Raw genomic sequence first — 23,624 nt, 5'->3', positions numbered from 1 at the left:
TAGTTAGTGTATACCATACCATTGCGGGGGGGGGGGGGGGAGCATACCGTTACTCTTTTTCCCAGCTCAAAAACTGCTCCTTTAGTATTCCTTTTAACTCCCCACCAGAGCCAAATTCAGCTCTTTGGTAAGTATGTACAACGCTTCTGAGTTCCATTCCAGGGATAAATTTTGCCCCCAGGTTTATCCTTTGTTCTTGGATGCTTGATTTAGGACATGAATAGGTATTTATATTTATTGCTCCTTCTCTAATAATCTCCCTTACACACACACGGGGCTCAATCTTCAGATCCTTCAAAGCTGCATTTGGCACAGGCCCCGAGGGTGAGGGAAAAGTGGTTTTATGTCACCTTTACAACTCCCCTGAACCTGGGCCCACTGGCAGATGCTACTTCAGCCCCTTGTGCAACGTAGAGTAGCTTCAGCATGCAAAAACTCCCAAAGGGCTATTCTAAAGGACAGCTAGGATGGCTGGAGCACGGCACTGCTTTGGCCAGGCCCCCATTCCCTGCCCCACAACATTTTCTCTATTCCCGGTCCATGAGGAAGGTGGCATAGATCTGGGAACACTGATTTTGTGCCACTCGAGCTTTGCCTCATGCAAGAAAAATCCTCACCGGCCACTTAGAGCAACTTTAAGTCTGCTTCTCATTGCTGAAGCAGTGCAAAGCAGACTTAGCAGGGCTCAGGATCTGGCTTATTCACTTTAAAATATGTGATTCAGCAAGTGCTACTAGTGTTGTACTTGTATTGCTGAGGAAAGAAAAGTTATATGCAAGACAGGCCTCATTATGGTCATTCATAGAGCATATGAGTGTTTGTTCATTTTCTTCATCAGAAAGTTGCTAGATGACAGGGAAAGTACAGTATGCTTATAAAACTGACTCAGAACTTGATCTGATGGTTTAAGCCTTGCTTGGTTTCTTGGCATATTATCAAGTTTGTTGCAGTCTTAACATGATGAGTTTTAAAAGTACTGACTAGCAAAATTTGTAGACATAGGGCAGGGGTTCTCAACCTGTGGCCCACGTGCTGCTTACAGCCCAATCAGCACAGAGCTGTGGCCCATGTGACATCCTCAGGGCCATACAGGTAGTATTGGATGCGGCCCACATAACACGTTGTGGGCTGCATATGTGGCCCACAATGGTAAATAGGTTGAGAACCACTGACATAGGTGACATCCTGGCCTCACTTAAGCAACGTGCGTTTGTGTCAATAAAACATACACACACACAAAACCACCTTAACATACCAAAACAAAACCCGCTGCACACATTCCTCCCCCAAGGAGATGATAAGAGAAAAAAAAACATGTGACAGAAGTTAGTCACATTGCTTAATGTCCTACTGGATGGCATTCATACTACAGTGATGAGCATGTTGTTAGAATCTCTTTAGAAGGCAAGGGCAAAACTCCCATTGACTTCAATGAGACCAGGATTTCACCAGTAATTCACAAAGGACTAGATCCTCAGCTGGTGGAAATCAGCATAGCTCTGCAGGGGAAATATACTGACATACACACCTGAAGGTCTGGCCCTTAATGAATTATAATTACCCATGACTTTTGCTATCTAATACTTTTAATACTAAAATAAGATTAAGGATATAAATTCCACAGGTAATATTTTCTGAACTGTAAATAGCTTTCATGGTACATTTAAAAAAAACCCTAATCAGTATTGTCTCTTGAACTGTTCCTTTTAGTGAGCTTATTAAAACACCAGATGGAGGACAGATTTCACTGGATTGGTTTGATAATGATGACAGCATATGTTTTCCGGATGCCAGGACAAGACCCACTATCCTATTACTGCCTGGCCTCACAGGAACAAGCAAGGAATCCTACATTCTTCACATGATCCAACAGAGTGAAATGCTGGGATATAGGTACTCCTAGCTTTAGCGTTTTGCTTGTTCAACTAAAATTGTATGTGTGTGTGTGTGTATAAGATGTCTGCTAGAGCAACTGATATCTACAGAAATCAATTACATAGGATAATAGTTGATAATAATAAATAAGAATTGTATAGAGCACTGTATGGGCCTATTTCTCTACTGCCCTCCACCTGGTGCAAAGTGTGTGAAAAATGCAAGATGTCAGAGCAGCAGCTTTGCTGCATACTTTGCTCAGGTGTAAATTACCACACAAGGTGCATGGGAATGGAAAATGATTCCCCAAAGTCTTTATAAATGTGTCTTATTAATTATTTTTGTAACCTTTCCTCTGTTCCTTCAAGAGGAGGGCTGTTGTGTTGAGCTCCAAACAGGCGAATGTGGAGGGGACTGTTGGGGGATGGCTAGGTGCCAGCTCTGGCAAGGGCTACTGAATCCATACTGATTCAGTGACCACAAGCCCCTATCTACTATGTGCAGAGGGGCAGCATTCCAGCCCTGAAACTGATGGTTAAGGGTAGATTTTGTCACCCATGGACTGTTCTGCCCATAACCCACTTATTCAGGCTTTGAGGAAGAGTTGGATCAGGGAAGTGAATTGGATCATAACTAGAGCTCATAGGTGCAATAACTTTGCTGCTGTTCTGCTTTAGGATGAAATAACCTGGTGTACCATTGTGATTATGTAACCCACACACCTTCTGGGTGTGGTGTTCTGTCCATCTAGTAGCACCAAGACCACTTAAAAGAGAGCGCGATTAATGAGTTTGCTCTACAGCCTTGGCTAAGAGGCAGTTGGCTTTTAGCTCATGCTGTAGAGGCCCACGCACTAAGCTCCAGAAGTCTCAGGTTCAATCACACCTACCAACGACTGGGGGCTGTTTGCATTACAATTACTCCAGAATCCTTATTTCAAGACTATTGAGTTTTGTCACTGAGTATATTGACTTCTTCAAATGCTCAGGTATGACCATTTATGTTTGGCTACTCAGTCTCCACATGGAGGTTCAGATACCTGTACTGCTTTTTAAAAAAATGTAAAATAACTTAGGAACCCCCTCCCAGGGCCAGCTCCAGGGGTTTTGCCGCCCCAAGCAGCCAAAAAAAAAAAAAAGCTGCGATCGCTATCTGCGGCAATTCAGCGGGAGGTCCTTCTCTCCGAGCTGGAGTGAGGGACCCTCCGCCAAATTGCCACCGAATACCTGAAAGTGCCGCCCCGCTCCAAAGTTGCCGCCCCAAGCACTTGCTTGATAAGCTGGTGCCTGGAGCCGGCCCTGCCCCCTCCCGAAAACCTAAAACTTGGGTACCTTTTTTTTTAAAATAGAAGTATTTATATGTATTCATGACAAATATGTACACAGCAGGGCACCCAAGAGTGGAAGAATATAATTTTCAAAAAAAAAAGTTTAGATCAGATCACAACAGAATAGGGTGGTTTTGTTTTTAATTAATTTTAAGCAATAAAATCACTAGAATTAAAAGAAAAATAAGTCCATCTTTTTTCATTTAATTAACTTTTTAAAAATGAAAAATTTTTAGAGTAGAGTAGAGATGACAAATAAAACAATAAGATTTATCAAGAAAACTAAAGAGCTTTAAATCAAGGTAATTCTTACTACCAGAAAGTTTTGCCACTATCACTAGGATCAAATAGAGAGAGGTCCATGCTGCACCGATTGAAAACTCCCCTCCCTAACAACCCATACAAAACTCTGGGGTGTTTGGATCTATGGTTTTGGTTCTGGCTCATGTTTACTACCAAATAAGTGTTAGATAGACTGACTCTGATCCCTGCAACTTGATCTTCATGGACAGACATGTATCCATATACAACCCAATTGACTTCAGTGAATCTCTATGCAGACATCAGTAGAGTGACCAGAGAGCAACTGTGAAAAAACAGGATGGGGGTGGGGGGTAATAGGCGCCTCTATAAAAAAAATTCCCAAAAACCGGACTGTCCCTTTAAAAACGGGACATCTGGTCACCGTAGGTGTAAGGGTCCATCCAAGCAGGTCAGATTGCAGGATAAGAACTTTACATATTTAGTAAATAAGTTTAGACTTCTTATTGAAACACATTTCTTTATGTATTTTCATTACATTTTTATTTTTAAATGACCTTTAAAAATAAAAGTGTAATTCTAAGATGATTCTTGTATACGCCTATACAATAAACAATGTATATATTCAGATTTACCTTCTCAATTTTTAGATGTGTGGTTTTCAACAACCGAGGAACTGCTGGTGAGACTCTCTTGGTAAGGATACATTTTAAAAAAAAAAAAAGAACTTTCATTGTATAGACAGCTCATATTGAAGTCATCAGTGTTAATTCTTAGGGCCGGATTCTAATCTAAGATGACCACACTTGATGTGGCAAACTAACAAATAGAATATAGCCTGTAGTTGTCTGAATGCACATCTCTAATTATATTTATTCAGATTAGAATAGCGCCCATCTTTGATTTTTAACCTAAGTTCTTATACTGGAATATGCTAAAATGTGGTTGGTCAGTTAGGGCCAGATCAAAAGCCCTGGAAATCAATGGAAAGATTTCCATTGACTTCTGTAAGTTTTGGGTCAGGCCCTTAGTTCTTGATTTTATAACTGGCATATATTCATCTTTTAAAAGATGAAAAAGAAATATATTCATTTCTTATATGGCATCTACTTTACTTGTAGGGGCTCCATGTTTCTTGATAAATAGCAAACCATAGACATTTAAAGTTCAGAAATCATACTGTCATTTTCTGAATTTTGGATGGTTGGATGTCATCAATAAAAATGCTTTGTAATAGCTACTTTTCTGGAGGATAACATGACTTTTGCAGCAATAAATAAATGTACTATAATCTGCACAATAAAGATGTAGTGTATTAAATTGATATCTTTCATTTTAGAAAGATTTGAATAATTTAATATCTCTACCAGCAAAATTAATCTTTTGTATTTTCTTCTCCAAAAATATTATAGTATCTAAATGTACATTTGTAATTTATCCATTGCAATATTTTCTAATGTTTTAACACATAAATCAGAAATAAGCAGTGGCAGTTACTTTAAACCAAAGTGTCTGTATGAATTTTAACTGGACCTGGATAAAATTTAAAAAAACGTTGCCATTATTAACTGACCCACCATTATGCATTATTGTATGAATGAACCAGTTTTATCTGAAACATTTTAGTTTTTGATTTTTTTTAAATATCTACTTTTATTTTTTCCCCAACAATTACAATACAAGATGAGCTACTAGCAGAGGTTGTTTTCAGGATTTACACATTATATTATTTTAGAAACTAGTGATAAATTACTGAAATCTTAAAGCTAAGCACTTTTTGCAGCTAGGCTCAAGATGTGCTGAAATATTGCTGAATAAGCTTTGTTTCTACATATATATTTTGTTGGCAAGTTCTGCAGCTGTTATGAGTGTGCACAATACTGTGTATTGTTGTGGTTTGCATTTTTTAATCCACTGATTTTTAAAACAACTTAAAAATGCCCATTATGCTTTCTCTTAACCCATTAAAATGTTTCAGTGAAAACACTGCCATGTTAAGAGTCACTTTTCTGCATACTTTTGGAGATGTATCTACAAAGCTGTTTTGTGACACACAAAGTCCTTGTTGATGAATTTCAGATTCAGTAAGTGAAAAGATCTCTTGTTTCAATGCTTTGTGTTTATTTCAGTATAATCGGCTTAACATATTTTATAAGATCTTACTATGGACTAAAACAGCTGAAGTTATAACATTTTTTCTGCAGTTTTTTTCCCTCACGTATTTATATAAAATCCCCAAGTAATGAGTCTGGAGCATAATCAGACAACATAATAACACGTAGTTAATGAAAATAATTCTTGTTCTTGTCTTTAGAGAGAGATTTAACTTTAAATTTCCATTAAACAATGCCTATTTAAAGGATCGGGACTTAAAAAATACTGTACTATCATTGGTGTTCTGTTGAATGTTAATCTGAATTACTGTTTTGAAATGATAATGTTAGATGAGCACAGGCATTTCAGCTGAAAAAGCAACAAATGCGTTTATTTTATTGTTTTAAAATATCCTTATACAGCACATGGAAATGCACTAGGGTTACAGGAATTAAATGTAATATAAGCCCAGTATCTCTCTGTTTTTACAGTATTTAAGTCAAGCATACTTTCTTATGAAAAACATTGTACCCTCCTTAATGAAAATAATTTACTTTTCTCTCTGCAGACTTGCCTATTTAATTGAAATAAAATACATTCACACTCAGTTTATAATTAATTAGTTGTAATAAAAGTAAGTGGTAACTCATGTCATTTTAATTATCCCAGTCCCAGCTTCCCCTCCCCCCCTTTTGTATTTTATTTTTAACATCAGTATTTTTATATTGTTGTTAGGTAAATTGAAATTAATTAATTTTGTCTAATTAAACATGTTAAAACCAGCCACAAATTTTCAGGCTGTTTAATTGCAAGCAGTTAAAAAAAAAAAGCTGAAAATACATTGTTGCCTCAGGTTCATGAGATTCTGAATGAGCAAAACTAAAACATCTTATATGATATTTTAAATGCCTGAGGTGAAATCCTGATCCTGTTGAGGTCAAGGGGAGTTTTGTCACTGGTCTCTGTGGGGTCAGGATTTTTCCCTGGCATCTTTAATAACAAATATACAGTTAAAAATCTTTGTTTTGCTTATGTGAAATATACAGGTTACAACTGGATGTGGGAATTGGGGTGGCTATTTTATTGGGTTCTTATTGTGCCTGAGGGTAGATGCCTCCACTTGTACTGCCTTCCACAACCTGGGAAGGTAAAACTATAACGTCTTGTTTATTCTTTGGGTAAGTTAACCAATGTTAGGTCGGGACACTGGACAAACAAGATCCTTCCCAAATCCCCCCTATCCCGCCCCTCTGCCCCCCATTCTCCCTCCCCCCCCCCCCGCCTCTTTTGCCATGCCCAGGAGACTCAGCTGGCTGCCCAGCTGGTGCAATCCGTGGCGGAGGGCATCGCAGCCCAGTCCCGTTCGTTCCCCCAGGAGACGGCGGCGGGATGGGGCTGGCCTGCTGTTGCACCAGCTGGGCAGCCAGCCCAGATGCCTCCCTCCGCGCGGCGGGAGGAGCAGCAGCGGCTGTTTGAGTCCTGCTGCCCAGGTCTGAGTCCTGCCTGCTCGGGGCCAGGCTGGACTCACCTCACCCGGCCCCGTGCTCCCCCTGGTCTCCGGGCCTCCAGCTTTGACCTGGGTGATCTGGTCACCCTAGGGTAAGTGGAGGGGAGATGGGACAATAAGGACTAGGTGAAACTCTCGTTGAAGGCACTGGGAGTCTCTCCAGGCCCCAGATCAAGAAAGGATTCCTATTCAGAACTTGAAAAGATGCTTAAAGTTAGCTCATGTTTAAGTGTTGTCCTGAACAGGACTGGAGAACACACATCCGGAAGTGCTTTCCTAAATCAGAGCTTTAATGAACAGATCTCTTGTTTGGATGCTTTTCAGTGTAACCAGCTTTAAATATTTTTGTATTTTAAGCTTCTGCAACAAACTAAGATATCAGAAGTTATAATGCTTTCTTCATTTCTTCATTTCTGCCCTAAATTAGAATTGGAAACTGCTCAAAGGGACAGCCTAGTCTAAAAGAGATTTTAATAGCATTAGTACTAAAGCTATTTTAAACAAGATTTTTTTGTAGTACCTAAATATGGACTAGTTTTTTAAAAGTTTCTGTACGTAAATTTAATTCTACTGAATATTTGCTAGCACATTTACATGTGGATTAAGATGAAGAAATGGGCATCACACACATTTTAGAGAGTTCTTGTAGGCCACTCTCCTTTCTACACATTGCAGTCTTCATGATGTGCTTTACTTCCTCATAGATTTTTAACTAGCAATGATGCCTATCAATTTTTGAACAAATTTCAGCCATAGACTCTATGTCCAGAATTTGTCCAGTTAATTTTTGGACAGTTGCAGATATTGAGCATACCTCTCAGCAGTTAGTTGTGCTCAAAAATATGACTCCTACTGCCACTTCTTTCCCAAATTTATGTAGGTTCATCTTACTGTAGTTTGATGGGAAATGTTAAGTTTATCATGTTATGTAAACCATCCAGCTTCCACTTTGGTTTGTCCTTAAGGATGATGCAAATGTTTATGCTAGTGTTTTTCCTTGTGGCTCGTTACAGACACCAAGGACTTACTGTGCTGCTAACACAGAGGATTTGGAAGCTGTTATTCATCATATACACAACATGCATGCCTCAGCTCCATTTATGGCAGCAGGTGTTTCTATGGGAGGGTAAGAATTTATATAACAGAAATCCCTTTAGTTTACCAATCATGAACTAAGAGTGCTGCTGTTTAGCTGTAGTTTAGTGCAGTGTAATGTTTTCTGAAGTGAAATGGAGTTAAAATAGTTAATACAGTTACAAAAATCAACAAAGATCCTAATTAAGGGTTCTGTTCAGCAGGTTGCATGATTCAATGGGATGAGTGCTTATCTACATGGCTGAATTTGATTTCTCTCAGCCCCCACAAACAGGTTTTGCAAATGTATTAAATCTTATTTGAAACCCATGGGTGTAAAATCGAAGTTTTATCCATATAGGCAGGTCTCCATTAATTGTTTTGTGATTGTGGAATTTGCCATGGAAAACACCCTGGTTATAAAATTATGCTCTAAAATCCATTTTTTCACTTTTTAGAAAATAGTGCTCCTATACTTCATGAGGCTTGTCTAGAATAAGATAAAAGGTTTGTTTTGAAAAACATCTTTAACTAACACATTTTAAAACCTCAGTATAGACAGGGCAAGTTGCAGTTTTAATTCTCATTGCTAGTATAGATAAAGGGGAGCCTTGAGTTCACTTTGACTAGCTAAGATGTTAACAATGATTTGACCTGTCTACACTATGATTTTCAAATGTGCTAGCATGTTAACTAGCACCTTTACAAATGTATTTTATATTTGTCTAGATAAGCCCATGATTGCACTGAAAATCTTTAAAATGTGAATTGAATATAGCCAATTTAATGATATCTTTCTGTGTTTGCAGACAGCCTGAAACAATAGCTCTGAGAGGTGTGAACTGTTCATTCATCACACTGGATTATTGATTATGAAACCTAAACAGGACAATACAAAGTGTCTTATTGTTAACTATTTCACTGCTGATCATTTTATCATAAACATCCAATTAGTAGGCCTGATCCAAAGCCCATTGAAATCAAAGGAAATCTTTCCACTTACTTCAGTGGATTGTGGATCAGGCCCAATGCGTTTATTGCAGAATCCCAAAGTGGAGCTGCACCTCCCCAGATGCCAAAAGTACTGAACTGTCAAAACTCCGGCTTCTCCTTGACAACTGCCACCATGCAGTTAGGATTGGTCTGTAGAAAAACTGAAAGTGTGGGGTAATGTAAAATAAACTGAAGGTGATATCAAAATAAATAAGTGAGGCTCCTATGCTGATTTCATTCTTCAGCATCAGATCTAATTAAATAAAGCTTCTGTTTAAAAGTTTGTTGTAAAGTTCTGCCGATTTTCTCTGAGGCCTGGTCTATGTGAATAACATAGCTGAAATTGACGTACTTAGATCTACTCATCGCGGTGTCTTCACTGTGGTGAGTTGACTGCTGATGCTCCCCTGTCGACTCCGCCTGCGCCTTTCGCTCTGGTGGAGTCCCAGAGTCGATGGGAGAGTGCTCAGCGGTCGATTTATCGCGTCTTCACTAGACACGATAAATCGACCCCCACTGGATCAATCGGTGCGCGTGAATCCTGAGGGTAATAAAGGCAAGCCCTGAGTGTGCCCCAGAAGCTGGGGGCCTGGTTGCAGAACTTTGGTCCATCTTGTTGCAGAGTAACATAAGAACATAAGAACATAAGAACGGCCGTATCAGGTCAGACCAAAGGTCCATCTAGCCCAGTATCTGTCTACCGACAGTGGCCAATGCCAGGTGCCCCAGAGGGAGTGAACCTAACAGGCAATGATCAAGTGATCTCTCTCCTGCCATCCATCTCCATCTTCTGACGAACAGAGGCTAGGGACACCATTCTTTACCCATTCTGGCTAATAGCCATTTATGGACTTCACCACCATGAATTTATCCAGTTCTCTTTTAAACACTGTTATAGTCCTAGCCTTCACAACCTCCTCAGGTAAGGAGTTCCACAAGTTGACTGTGCGCTGCGTGAAGAACTTCCTTTTATTTGTTTTAAACCTGCTGCCTATTAATTTCATTTGGTGACCCCTAGTTCTTGTATTATGGGAATAAGTAAATAACTTTTCCTTATCCACTTTCTCAATATCACTCATGATTTTATATACCTCTATCATATCTCCCCTTAGTCTCCTCTTTTCCAAGCTGAAGAGACCTAGCCTCTTTAATCTTTCCTCATATGGGACCCTCTCAAAACCCCTAATCATTTTAGATGCCCTTTTCTGAACCTTTTCTAGTGCTAGAATATCTGTTTTGAGGTGAGGAGACCACATCTGTACACAGTATTCAAGATGTGGGTGTACCATGGATTTATATAAGGGCAATAATATATTCTCAGTCTTATTCTCTATCCCCTTTTTAATGATTCCTAACATCCTGTTTGCTTTTTTGACCGCCTCTGCACACTGCATGGACATCTTCAGAGAACTATCCACGATGACTCCAAGATCTTTTTCCTGACTTGTTGTAGATAAATTAGCCCCCATCATATTGTATGTATAGTTGGGGTTATTTTTTCCAATGTGCATTACTTTACATTTATCCACATTAAATTTCATTTGCCATTTTGTTGCCCAATCACTTAGTTTTGTGAGATCTTTTTGAAGTTCTTCACAATCTGCTTTGGTCTTAACTATCTTGAGTAGGTTAGTATCATCTGCAAACTTTGCCACCTCACTGTTTACCCCTTTCTCCAGATCATTTATGAATAAATTGAATAGGATTGGTCCTAGGACTGACCCTTGGGGAACACCACTAGTTACTCCTCTCCATTCTGAGAATTTACCATTTATTCCTACCCTTTGTTTCCAGTCTTTTAACCAGTTCTCAATCCATGAAAGGACCTTCCCTTTTATCCCATGACAGCTTAATTTACGTAAGAAAAGAGCCTTTGGTGAGGGACCTTGTCAAAGGCTTTCTGGAAATCTAAGTACACTATGTCCACTGGATCCCCAGTGGATCCAGTGGATAAGTACACTAAATACAATAAGTACACAGGCACTTATTAAAATGTCACAAATCAGTACTTCCCAAATTTCCTCATTATAGCAACTCTACTTCCATCTGCTCTGAAGGATGAAGGAAAGCAGATACAAAATAAAATAGAGCCAAAAAATAGAGGAAGTGGAGCCAATGTATTATGTTCCTTTCCCTGCCTAGCAGCCTGTGGGAGCCCTAGGAGTTAACTCCACTCTAGCAGGGCTTCTCACTTTATAGTTAGGGTTTGTTAGAGGAAGGGTGGGCTTCAGAGATGTATGATTCAGAAGCAGGAAGTAATACTGTCAACAAAACCAGTGAGTTAATGCTGCTAAAAGCAGTATTATTAACACTCACTCAGCACTGGCCACTGTCCAGAGAAGGGAAGTACAGCACAATTGGAATGGACAATGTGCAGTGCCAGCACAACTTCTTGGAAAATTGTGCTGCAAGGTAGGAAAGGAAACACCCAGAGAGTCTCTTTATTAAGGAGCTCCAGGGAAGGGAAACTTTCATTGGGAATTCTGTGAGTTCAAGACTGAAATTCCTACTCCCTCTGTTCCTTTCTTATGGGTTGTGCTGAGGATGGATACAATGTGGCTATCTGTACTGGCATTTACCTACTAAGCTATACTGACCTTTGCAAGTTATTGGATAATTACAGATTTGTTCAGTGGACACAGTTATTGATAATGAGGTAAATAAGTAACTTTGAAGCTTTTAAACCCTATTGGCCCAAATCTTGGTCCAATTGAGTTTTGCTATTGCCTTCAATGGAACCAAGATTTGGACCATTGCAGGGTTTTTGTGGTTATTGTTATAAATACAAAATAAGAAATATCACAAAAAACTATGACTGAGATTTTTCTGCACTCCCCTTTTCATAGTGTAGCTCATTTGGATGGATGATGAATAATTCTGTGGAATGGATTTACCTGCTTCAACGTGCCCGTGGGACTAATCTTCAGGGGCGGCTCTAGGATTTCCGCCGCCCCAAGCAGGGCAGCACGCCGCGGGGGGCGCTCTAGCGGTCGCCGGTCCCGCGGCTCCGGTGAACCTCCTGCAGACGTGCCTGTGGAGGGTCCGCTGGCCCCGCGGCTCCGGTGGACCTCCCGCAGGCATGCCTGCGGTTGCTCCACCGGAGCCGCGGGACCAGTGGCCCCTCCGCAGGCACGTCTGCGGGAGGTCTACCGGAGCTGCGGTCCCAGCAGACCTTCTGCAGGCATGCCTGCGGGAGGTCCACTGGAGCCGCCTGCCGCCCTCCCGCTGGGACGCTGCCCCAAGCGCGTGCTTGGCACGCTGGGGTCTGGAGCCAGCCCTGCTAATCTTTACTTCCTTCCAGTTATGGATTTTTAATCTGGCGCTGTTCCCCTTTAGACACCTTAACCAGTTGTTTGTTTTTAGTATTAGAATTAGGGTGACCAGATGACCCGATTTTATAGGGACAGTCCCGATTTTTGGGTCTTTTTCTTATATAGGCTCCTATTACCCCCAACCCCCTGTCCCGATTTTTCACATTTGCTGTCTGGTCACCCTAATTAGAATGGTGAACTATCAATATTTTGCTATGCGTAATTTCATTGTACCACTGAAGTTTGTTTGGGAATGTGCCATTTGCATGTGTATTGGATTTGTATTGTTGCATATGTAGGAAACATACATTTTTTCCCCATAGATTATCGCAAATGGCAGAATCGAGGTGGGTGGGTGTAACCTGGTTGATTGTGGTTGAATAGGCTCGATTTGGAAGGGGAACCACCAATCTGTGTTTGTGACTGTCTGTTGGTTTGCATATATGAGAAGATGATGAATGTATGTATATGGATTTACTCTGCATTCCCTGGGGTTGTTGTGATTTTAAGTTTGCCATGGTTCCTTAGTAATCTTAACTGGTTTTCACTGTGTCTTTTATGTTTGAATCATATAATAGATTCATGCTCTATTTGTCTTGTTACCTTCTCTAGGCTCTGATCTTGCAAAGACTTCTGCACATGCTTAATTTTAAGCAATTGAATAGTCCCAAATTGACTACTTTGGGATTACTCACATGCTTAAATTTAAGCATCTTCGTAGTGAATGGGACTACTTATCTGCTTAAAGCTAAGCACATGCATAGGTCTTTGCAGTATCAGAACCTTATAAGAAGCAGCTATTCAAAATACTCATCTCAAAGTACTTTTTAAATTATTTCTTCAATAATTTTAAAAACGTTCTAAATCGAAAACAAAATACAAGTAGAATCCTGACAAACATTTTTAAAAATGCAACACAACCCACAACATTTCATAAGAAGATTGCAGGGCTAGAAGAAACTTAATTTTGTCTGATTAAGAAGGAAATAAAACATTGACTTTACTTCCCTGTGATGTACATTTAAATTAAAGTACACTTCTCTTTGACTTTCAGTCTGTGTTGTTTTGGAAGGGGCAGTGCTTCTCTAGCATGAAGCTTCTCAATATCTTTCCCACCACATATATTCTCCAGCTTCCATTTGTGGCTTGTTCTACCACATCAACATTTTTATTGGCTTAGAAATCAGTTGTGGGTTTTTCCATAAGCTCTGTGTATGGGGCAGCAAGTACCTGTGTTGCCTCCCAGTTTCCCACTGCTTCAAGAATGTGGGGATACAAACCCTGTATCAGCTTTATCCCAGTCACAGCTTACATCCCCTGGTATGCCGGACAGTACAGCTGTGCCAGCATGTTGCTTGTTCCTCATTCTTTCCTGTTTGCTTCCTGCCAACATGTATAGGGTTGGGATGTACCAGCCTCTGGAGACTGTCCTCCCTTCTGCACTGATACCCATCACTAGCTTGTGCAGGGAAGGAAAGGGATGCCTTATACTCCAATAGTCCCCTTTGAAAGCAGGCAGGATGGGCCACAATCTGCCCTTAGACAGCAAAGGAATGTGAAACTTTTGACCTTCTAGCTTTCAGGCCATCTTCTGTTTTTCTCCTGTACTATCCTACCCATCCTCCTGATTTATTTTTAATCTTTTTACATCTGGAGTGTCAGATATCTGTGAGCGCTCCTTCATCTCAGACATACAGCAGCAATGGAGACTTTAAGTAGCAGTAGTCAGGAAGGCAAGACTTTAATTAGGCCGGGGTTCTGGGCTATATTTTTTCCTAATTTTAAATAACTCTTCATCTCCTTTATATTCAAGAACTGTGCCCACCATACATGCTCCCAAGTGTGATGCAATGGTGGAGGCTAAAATACTGTCGCCAGCCCACACATGTCTCACCGGGTAGATTGCAGTTTTCAAGAGTTTTAAGAAAAATGAAATATTGTAAGACCTACCACTTTCTGATCCAAGAGCAAAACTTTCTGTTCCAAGAGCAAGGCACACTTAATTGACCTTGCCTTTTCTAATGTAAACAATTAGCAGTTTGTACATATTAAAAATATGCCCCCACCCAAAACAAAACACAACACAACACAACACTGCATACCCTCGTCCTCCTGGGGACAGGATGAGAGAGAAAATGAAACATGTGACTGATGTTAGTAACATCACTTAAGGCACTATTGGAAGGCTGATACCATGGTGATGAGGGTAGTGCAAGAACCCATTTACAATAGAATAGGCTTAAAGTTGGCAGATTGTTATACATGTGATTATATTTAAATGAGTGATCTGACCATTTGATTTATTATTATTATTATTATTATTATTATTCTTTGTAGCATGCTTCTTTTAAATTACCTGGGCCAAACTGGCCGAGAAACCCCTTTGATGGCAGCTGCAATTTTCTCGGCTGGTTGGAATGTTTTTGAGTCTGCAGAATCATTGGAGAAACCACTAAATTGGCTTCTCTTTAACTACTACTTGACTACTTGTTTACAGTCCTCTATTAGTAGGTGAGTCACCTTCTGAAATATTTAGAAAGGTTGAAGATGTTAGTATGGAATGTAAGCCAGATATATGGCCTCCTGGGAAAGGAATGCTATTACTGCATTTTGCATAATGCTTTCCTTTGTGTGTGTAATCTCAGGAAATTCTGAAATTGAAATGTCTCATTGTTTGAAAGATTTTCTTCATGGATGGAATTCACACTTGTACAGAGATCCAGCTTATGTACCATTGCAGTCTTCAAAATAAATCTGAAGTGGGACTTAAAATGGTGTATAAGCTTTGTGCTGGCCCTTTCTACGGGACTGATGATTATGCACACAATGATTATTGTAAGGTTACTCATGATTTGGATGGATGGCACCAATTTGATTTTCTTTATAAATTAACCAACATTAACAAATTTAGTTTGATGGCTACATAGATATGAATTTGTTAAAAAAATCAACTCTGAAAACAAAAAGGAGGGGAAAGAGTAGCTCACATGTAGTCTTAAAGAATTGATATTTTTGTTCCTAAAATCAAAGTTCTCCTTTTTATCCTTGTCAGCTTTCTAATGACTAATGCAGATTTCATCCATGTTTCTGGTAGGGCTGTCAAGTGATTAAAAAAATTAATCAAGATTAATTGTACGATTAAAAAAATAATTGTGATTAATCGCATGATTAATCGCTCTGTTAAACAATAACAGAATACCATTTATTTAAATATTTTTGGATGTTTTCTACATTTTCAAATATATTGATTTCAGTTAGAACACAGAATACAAAGTATACAGTGCTCACTTTATATTTATTTTTATTACAAATATTTGCACTGTAAAAAAGAAACAAAAGAAATAGTATTTTTCAATTCACCTAATGCAAGTACTATAGTGGAATCCCTTTATTATGAAAATTGAACTTACAAATGTAGAGTTATGTACAAAAAATAACTGCACTCAAAAATAAAACAATGTAAAACTTTAGAGCCTTCAAGTTAACTCAGTCCTACTTCTTGTTCAGCCAATCGCTCAAACAATTTTGTTTACATCTGTAGGAGATAATGCTGCCCGCTTCTTGTTTACAGTGTCACCTGAAAGTGAGAACTGGTGTTTACATGGCACTGTTGTAGCCGGTGTCACAAGATATTTAAGTGCCAGATGTGCTAAAGATTCATGAAAAAAAGCAGTAAAGAGTCCTGTGGCACCTTATAGACTTACAGACGTATTGGAGTATGAGCTTTCATGGGTGAATATCCACTTCGTCAGATGAATAAGGATTCATTTGTCCCTTCATGCTTCTCCTACCATTCCAGAGGATATGCTTCCATGCTGATGACGGGTTCTGCTCGATAATGATCCAAAGCAGTGCAGACTGATGCATGTTCATTTTCATCATCTGAGTCAGATGCCACCAAGAAGGTTGATTTTCTTTTTTGGTTATTCGAGTTCTGTAGTTTCCACATTGAACTGTTGCTCTTTTAAGACTTCTGAAAGCATGCTCTATACCTCTTCCCTTTCAGATTTTGGAAGGCACTTCAGATTCTTAAACGTTGGGTTGAGTGCTGTAGCTACTTTTAGAAATCTCACATTGGTACCTTTTTTGTGTTCTGTCAAAACTGCAGTGAAAGTGTTCTTAAAATGAACAACATGTACTGGGTCATCATCTGAGATTGCCATCACACGAAAGATATGGCAGAATGCAGGTAAAAGAGAACAGGAGACAAACAATTCTCCCCCAAGGAGTTCAGTCACAAATTCAGTTAATGCATTATATTTTTAGCAAGCATCATCGGCATGGAAGTGTGTCCTCTGGAATGGTGGCCAAAGCATGAAGGGGCATACGAATGTTTAATATACCTGGCATGTAAATACATAGCAATGCTGAGGTGCCATGCAAAAACCTGTTCTCATTTTCAGGTGACATTGTAAATAAGAAGCGGGCAGCATTATCTCCCATAAATGTAAAAAAACTTGTTTTTCTTAGTGATTGGCTGAACAAGAAGTCGGACTGCGTGGACTTGAGTAGGCTCTGAAGTTTTACATTTTGTTTTTATGTAACAAAAAATCTACATTTGTAAGTTGCACTTTCCTGATAAAGAGATTGCACTACTGTACTTGTATGAGATGAATTGAAAAATATTATTTCTTTTGTTTATAATTTTTACAGTGCAAATATTTGTAATAAAAATAATATAAAGTGAGCACTATACACTTTGTATGCTGTGTTGAAATCAAATATTTGAAAATGTAGAAAAACATTCAAAATATTTAATACATTTCAATTGGTAGTCTATTATTTAACAATGCGATTAGAACTGTGATTAATCGCAATTAATTTTTTCTAATTACGATTACTTTTTTTGAGTTAATTGCGTGAGTTAACTGCGATTAATTGACAGCCCTAGTTTCTGGTTGTATTTGTAAGTAAGTGCACATTGCTTAGTGTACTGGACAGATGGATTTATAAGTCTGAGAAATAAAACAAATGTGTTCTTTCTCTATGTTAATATTTATTTGAGTATGTATTTGTAAGGCAGACAACTTCTACATCTGTAAAATCATTTTTTCCTCTCCCTCCCCTCATTTTTTTTCCAGACATCGACAAACGTTAGAGAAATTATTTGATATGAATCTTGTCATGAAGGTATATGGATAGATGTTTTCTCTTTTGATTTCATGTTTTGGTTTCCAAATACTGATGTTGTTCCTGATTTGAATTCTGTACTTCAGGCTAAAACCATTAGGGAGTTTGATAAGCAATTCACCTCCGTCATGTTTGGCTACCGTACAATTGATGATTACTATGTAGATGCTAGTCCATGTCGCAAGCTGAAGTCAATAGGAATTCCAGTGTTATGTCTAAACTCTCTGGATGATGTTTTTTCACCAGGTCATGGTAAGTTGAGGCTTTTTTATGTTTTTCTTTATACCTGTATGTATGTGTGTATGCAATCAGTAAGATGGAAAACTGCATAGATCTAAGAACAGGCTATATTTGAGTGAGATATATTTAAGTACTACTGTACATCAATACTGATATTTTTAGTTCTCATTTTCCACTCTGATAAACTTTGACGTTATTGGAGAGGCCTAACTAATACAAGGTGAAAAATCCTTAGTTCTTTTTTTGACCAGCATTCTTGTAAGCCAGCTCCTATAAAACACGTCATACTGTGATTTGCTCCTGTTTCAGGGTACTTGAACTCCTCTATAGCCATCCCTGGCAATGACCTCTGTGACATAAAAGTCCAATACCTAATGCAAAAATCATTTGGTTCCCTCTGATGATTAAAGATAAGAAGGAAGTTCAGAATCCTTCAATCTCATTTGGTACCTGGGCCAAAGTGCTGACATGGCTTTGTTGTTGGTCCAGAACAGCAGAAGGGACACAGATGATGTGATCTTATACAGGAAGTCCCATATCAATATTCATAGAAATCTGACTGGAGGATGAAGCTGCCCAACAGGCAGCAATGTCAGCCAATAACAGTTAAGCTGTAAAAACACAATAGATTTTTTTAAATAGTTCATCCTGATCACTGGATAGAGCAATCAGGCTTTTACTGTTGACCCTCTTAAGTCAGTTAACAACATGGTTAAAGATTTCTTTGGTCCTGTGGTCTGCATGATGGCTATATTTTCCGCAGAGTGACAGTGAATAAAAGTAAAGTTGTAAAAGAGAAACTAGCCAGGGCTAAGAGCTAATTAATGACATAATCTTCTGCAGTGGACTGCTGACATCTGGAAGTACAAAATGTTGATTTGATGCAGGGAAACTTGCTATTGCCATTGTAAATTGACCTGGATCTTCATAAGAAAATCTAGGACACCATGGAGATCATGTAAATAGATTAGAGTACTGAACCGAAGTTTAAAGAAACTGAAGGGAGATTATATGTGTGTCATGAATATGTTAAAAGTTACACAAATTTAATGTTAAATAGGATCACACAACAAGTTGTTGCAAATCAGCTATGGCTGCTTCAGTACAGGTATACTCAGGAAGGAGAGACCTCTTTTGACCCTCTTAGAATTCTTGCACTGGTAGTGTAAAGAAGTGGAGACCTGGCAGCTACCACTTTTGGCAAGCAACACACACCACTCTTGATTGGGAGTATCTGGGTGTGACCATAGACCTGAAACCCATGTACTGCCTATTGATTGTGGGGCTGTGTGGTTTGAAGCACAGGCTACATTTGTTATATGGGTATTGGGGGAACCACCACTGAGATCATTTTTTCCCCGTGCCCCTGGTGTAGTATGATCCATTCATTCCTCCTCCTGGTTCCTGCAAGCATAATGCTTCCAAGGGCCTCTAGTGAGGGCTATACCACCTCCTTCCTCCTCCCACTTCAGTTAAAGACGAGGTCTCAGACTCAAGAGTCATCTTGGAACTGAACCCAGGATCCCCAGAATTAAAACACAAGCTTCTACAGCGTAAGCTAAAACTGCCAGTTGTAGCACGTTCATATCCTCTATGAATCTGGCACGAAGCGGGACACAATGCACACTGAACTGTGGGCAGCACAAGGATTGTTTTTTTTTATACATCATGCAGTCTTGCAGCCATTGTTGGTGCTAAACAAACAATAATAGAGACTTAAACATATCCTGGTGTGGGGGTATAGAACCGAAAGATACTGTAGAACATTACAATTTTTTGTAGTGATTGTGTTTCCCCTTAAAATCTGATTCTAACCTGCATTTCTCCATTAAGTAAAGTTCTTGGATGTTCAGGCATTTGTTTGGTCCTTGCTCCTCCTATTGTCAAAGGTCGGTAATGTTTCATACAGCATAGAAAATAGAGAAATACTATTGGAGGGGATAAAAACCACTGGCGAGGAATCTGTTCAGACACTCATTTTGATGAATTTAGTATCTTAGCTGTCATTTACTTGACTACTAGAAAGTGATGATGTATTGGATAGCAGAAGTTTTTCAAGGCAGAGATAAAAAACCTATTTACCCCTTTTCCCTCTCTGAGGCTTAATCCCCTACTAGACTGTGGGGACCTGTGCTGAGCTGGGAACAACTCTGATCAGGAGGACTCTAGGCTTTCACTGATTTCAGGAATTGCATGCCTCCTCACACTTCTATTTTTGCATGCCTCCTCACACTTCTTACAGCAAATCCGTGGTTTCCTCTCAACCTTTCATGCATGCTTCAGCTCCCCATTAGTAGCAGAAAATTAGAACTCCACAGTTCCAGACAGGATCAAACTTAGAATGCTGCCACTCGGAAACACAACATCAGCCTAGCAGAGAGGGTTCTCTAAGGCCTTGTCTACACTACAAGACTATTTCGAATCAACTTAGTTCGAATTTGTGGATTCGACCTTATGAAGTCGAATTTGTGTATCCATACTAAATACACTAATTCGAATTTCTGAGTCCACATTCACGGGGCCAGCGTCGACTTTGGAAGCGGTGCACTGTGGGAAGCTATCCCACAGTTCCCGCAGTGCCCGCTGCCCATTGGAATGCTGGGTAGAGCCCCCAATGCCTGCTGGGGGGAGAAATGTGTCGAGGGTGGTTTTGGGTAAGTGTCGTCATTGAACCGTCAATCACAACCTCCCTCCCTCCCTCCTTGAAAGCGCCTGCGGGCAATCTGTTCGTGCACTTTTCTGGTCAGTGACAGCGCGGACGCCACAGCACTGCAAGCATGGAGCCCGCTGCGATCATCGCCGTTTTCTCCTCCTCGCACTTTATCGTCCACCTCTTCCACAGTCAGCTGCTGAGAAATTGGGCTACTTTTCAATGGTGCTGCAAGCACTGGGGGACCATAGGGGACGTTTTACAAACATCAACGTCGGGTGGCCGGGCAAGGTTCATGATGCGTGTGTTTTCAGGAACTGTGGGCTGCTCAGATGCCTGCAGGAAGGTAGTTTCTTCCCAGACCACGAAATAACTGTTGTGGATGTGCAGATGCCTATAGTCATCCTCGGGGACCCAGCCTGCCCGCTAATGCACTTGCTCATGAAGCCCTATACAGGCGCCTGGGACAGCGACAAGGAACTCTTCAAATACCAGCGAGCAGCGAGCAGCGTGACCTGTGACTGTTCAGTTTCTTTACAGAGAAGCTGAACCTGCCCCTGTTTCTTTACCCAGTTACTGTTGACTCTCCTCTTCGGTTACATACCCCGTTCACCCCGTTACCCCCACTTCCAGCACATGTGTAAAAATAAAATACATGTCCCATTATTACTTAACAAAGGTTTCTTTATTCATGACTTTTCGTGAAAGTGTTGAAACTGGGACGCAGGCTGTGCTGGGTAGGGTGTGCGGTGATGTAAAGACCGCCTCTAAACTCAAGGAATGACAGGCTCCTGCTCCTAGAGCGGTCCGCAGTGCCGGAATGCTTCCTTCAACGGAGCCTGCCATCCCTCTTTATGGAATTCTGTGTGCGGGCGGATATGTGACCTTGTGGTGGAGGAGGACGGATACAGATTCCTCAGCTGCGTGACTCAGCGATCCAGGACAAGGACTGCTGTATAAGATCTGTAACCGCCCTCCCCCGCTGCAAAGTCACATCTCCCCCGCCCACACAGATCCTGGAAACCACCTCCAAAAACCGACCAGGGTGCCTACTGACTGCACCGTGTGTGTGACCCGCTGCTGATCCTGCCCCCGTGTCTGTACCCTGGGAAAGGTGACTGTCCTATGCAATTAACCACCTCCTTCCCCACGCCCCCCATTCAAACACAGTCTTCTTTGAAAAAACATAACGGAAACAGTAATTAACAGCAAAGCATTTTTATTAATTAAGTAGACAGTTAGGGGATGGGACTGGGATTGGGACTACTGTGAGTCTGGAAGTGAAGGACTTCGGCAAATGTAGGGTATGAGAGCTTTTGGGTACTTGAGCACTGTGCTGTGGTGCAGTGACAGTATTCACATCCCTGGCCGCCCCTCCTCCTGATTATTTTCGGTGAGGGGGGTATGGGACTTTGTGGCAGGGGAGTGCGGTTGCAGATACACTGCAGGGTGTCTCTGTCCTCCTGCGGTCCTGCAGAACATCCACAAGGCGCCTGAGCATGTCCGTTTGCTCCCTCACTAGTCCAAGCAGCGTTTCAGTCGCCTGCTTGTCTTCCTCACGTCACCTCTCCTCCCGTTCGCTGTGTGAGCGCTGGCACAGAGAGACGGTCTCCCTCCACTGGCTCTGCTGGTCCGCCTCTGCTAGGTAGCAGCCCATACGTTCCTCGAACATCTTGTCCCTTGTCTTTTTCTTTCGCCGCCTAATCTTTGCCAGCCTCTGCGAGGGGGATGCTGTGGCAGGTCTGGAGACAGTGGAAGCTGTGAGATGGGAAACAGGGAGTGAATTCCTTGCAAAGATACATTTTTGCGAACAATTAACTGAGTCTAGGCTGTCTCTGTGAATTCTGGGTTGAGACCCCTGTGCCTGCTGGGGCACAAATCATTTTCGCGGTGGATTCTGGATAAATGTCACCAGTCATTCCTTCCTCCGGGAAAGCAACGGCAGACAATCATTTCAAGCCCGTTTTCCCAGAATTGCCCTGGCATACGCCATAGCGTGGCAACCATGGACACTGTTTTGCCTTTTGTGTATGTCACCGTATGTGTACTAGATGCCGCTGACAGAGGCGGGCCAGCAGCGCTACACAGCAGCATGCTTTTGCTTTTGCATGACAGCAGAGATGGTTACCAGCCATATTGTACCATCTACCATACCATAAATTGGTAATAAGATGGTAATAAGATGGGCATGGTTACCTGTCCTTTTGCACTGCACCATTTGCTGCTGTCATAAGTGCCCCTGGCCGAGCAGCCAGGGGCGCAAAAATTGGGAATGACTCCCTGAGTCAATCCCTCCTGTTTGGTATCTAAAAATAGAATCAGTCCTGCCTAGATTATGGGCAAGTGTACTAGAGAACCACTGTATCATAGAACCAGAGAGCACAGCTGCTCTGTGTCCGATCCTGCATAAATTATGAGCTGTATGCTATTCACAGGGGGTGCTCCTGCAACAACACCACCTGTTCATTCCGTTCTTACCCCAGCCTTCCTGGGCTACCATACCATTGTCCCCCCACTTGTGTGATGAAGTAATAAAGAATGCAGGAATAAGACACAGTGACTTGTTTGTGAGAAATGAGTGGAAAGAAGCCTCCAGCTGCAATGATAGTCCAGGCAGGACATTAAGGAGTGTGGATGAAGGAGCCCATCATCCCTCTGCTAGTCCAGGGGCAATTGAATCTTTTATTTACAATGAAGGGTGGGGGCTGATGGAGCTCAGCCCCCTGTTGCAATGATGAGGACGGTTACCAGCCATATTGTACCATCTGCCATCAAAAATTAGGGACAGGCGCCCTTGATCGACCTTACTGATGCTAGTCGGCATGGTTACCAGCCCTTTTGCACTGCCCCATATGCCAATAGGCTGATGATGAGGACGGATTTCCATCTTTTTGTACCATCAGCCATCCATAGCGTGGGGGGAGCAAGGATGTTGGTGTTGAGTGCTGCACCATCGCGTCTATCTGCAGCATTCAGTAAAGATAGGGTGACATGTAAAAGAGTCAACAGAGAATTGTTTTCACTTCTGGTGGTGGGTGGGGTGTGTGCGCAAATTGCCAAACTATGCCCTGACCCACCGCAGACACTGTGTTTGACCCTAGAAGCATTTGGAGCTCATCCAAGAATGCAAATACTTTTCGGAGACAGCAGGAACTGTGGGAT

The 23,624-nt window shown here is 41.0% G+C and overlaps 1 protein-coding gene across 4 annotated transcripts in view; it reads left to right on the top strand.

Moving 5' to 3' along the window:
• ABHD3 (abhydrolase domain containing 3, phospholipase) overlaps nt 1–23,624 on the top strand; it is a 47,944-nt gene that overhangs the window by 18,782 nt on the left and 5,538 nt on the right. For 3 of the 4 annotated variants that reach the window (XM_039522298.1, XM_039522299.1, XM_039522297.1), the window contains 6 exons: nt 1,711–1,893; nt 4,114–4,159; nt 8,078–8,190; nt 14,780–14,953; nt 17,524–17,572; nt 17,659–17,824. In XM_039522298.1, coding sequence (XP_039378232.1) covers nt 1,711–1,893; nt 4,114–4,159; nt 8,078–8,190; nt 14,780–14,953; nt 17,524–17,572; nt 17,659–17,824 — 731 coding nt within the window. Of the gene's footprint in view, nt 1–1,710; nt 1,894–4,113; nt 4,160–8,077; nt 8,191–14,779; nt 14,954–17,523; nt 17,573–17,658; nt 17,825–20,521; nt 20,574–23,624 lie in introns of those variants that run through there. The other variant, XM_039522301.1, reaches the window with a different exon arrangement.

Source organism: Mauremys reevesii, linkage group 2 (genome assembly GCF_016161935.1).
Source record: "Mauremys reevesii isolate NIE-2019 linkage group 2, ASM1616193v1, whole genome shotgun sequence".
Classification (NCBI taxonomy): Eukaryota; Metazoa; Chordata; order Testudines; family Geoemydidae; genus Mauremys; species Mauremys reevesii.
The sequence above is the reverse complement of the archived record's forward strand: the minus strand, read 5'-3'. Positions and strand labels throughout refer to the sequence as shown.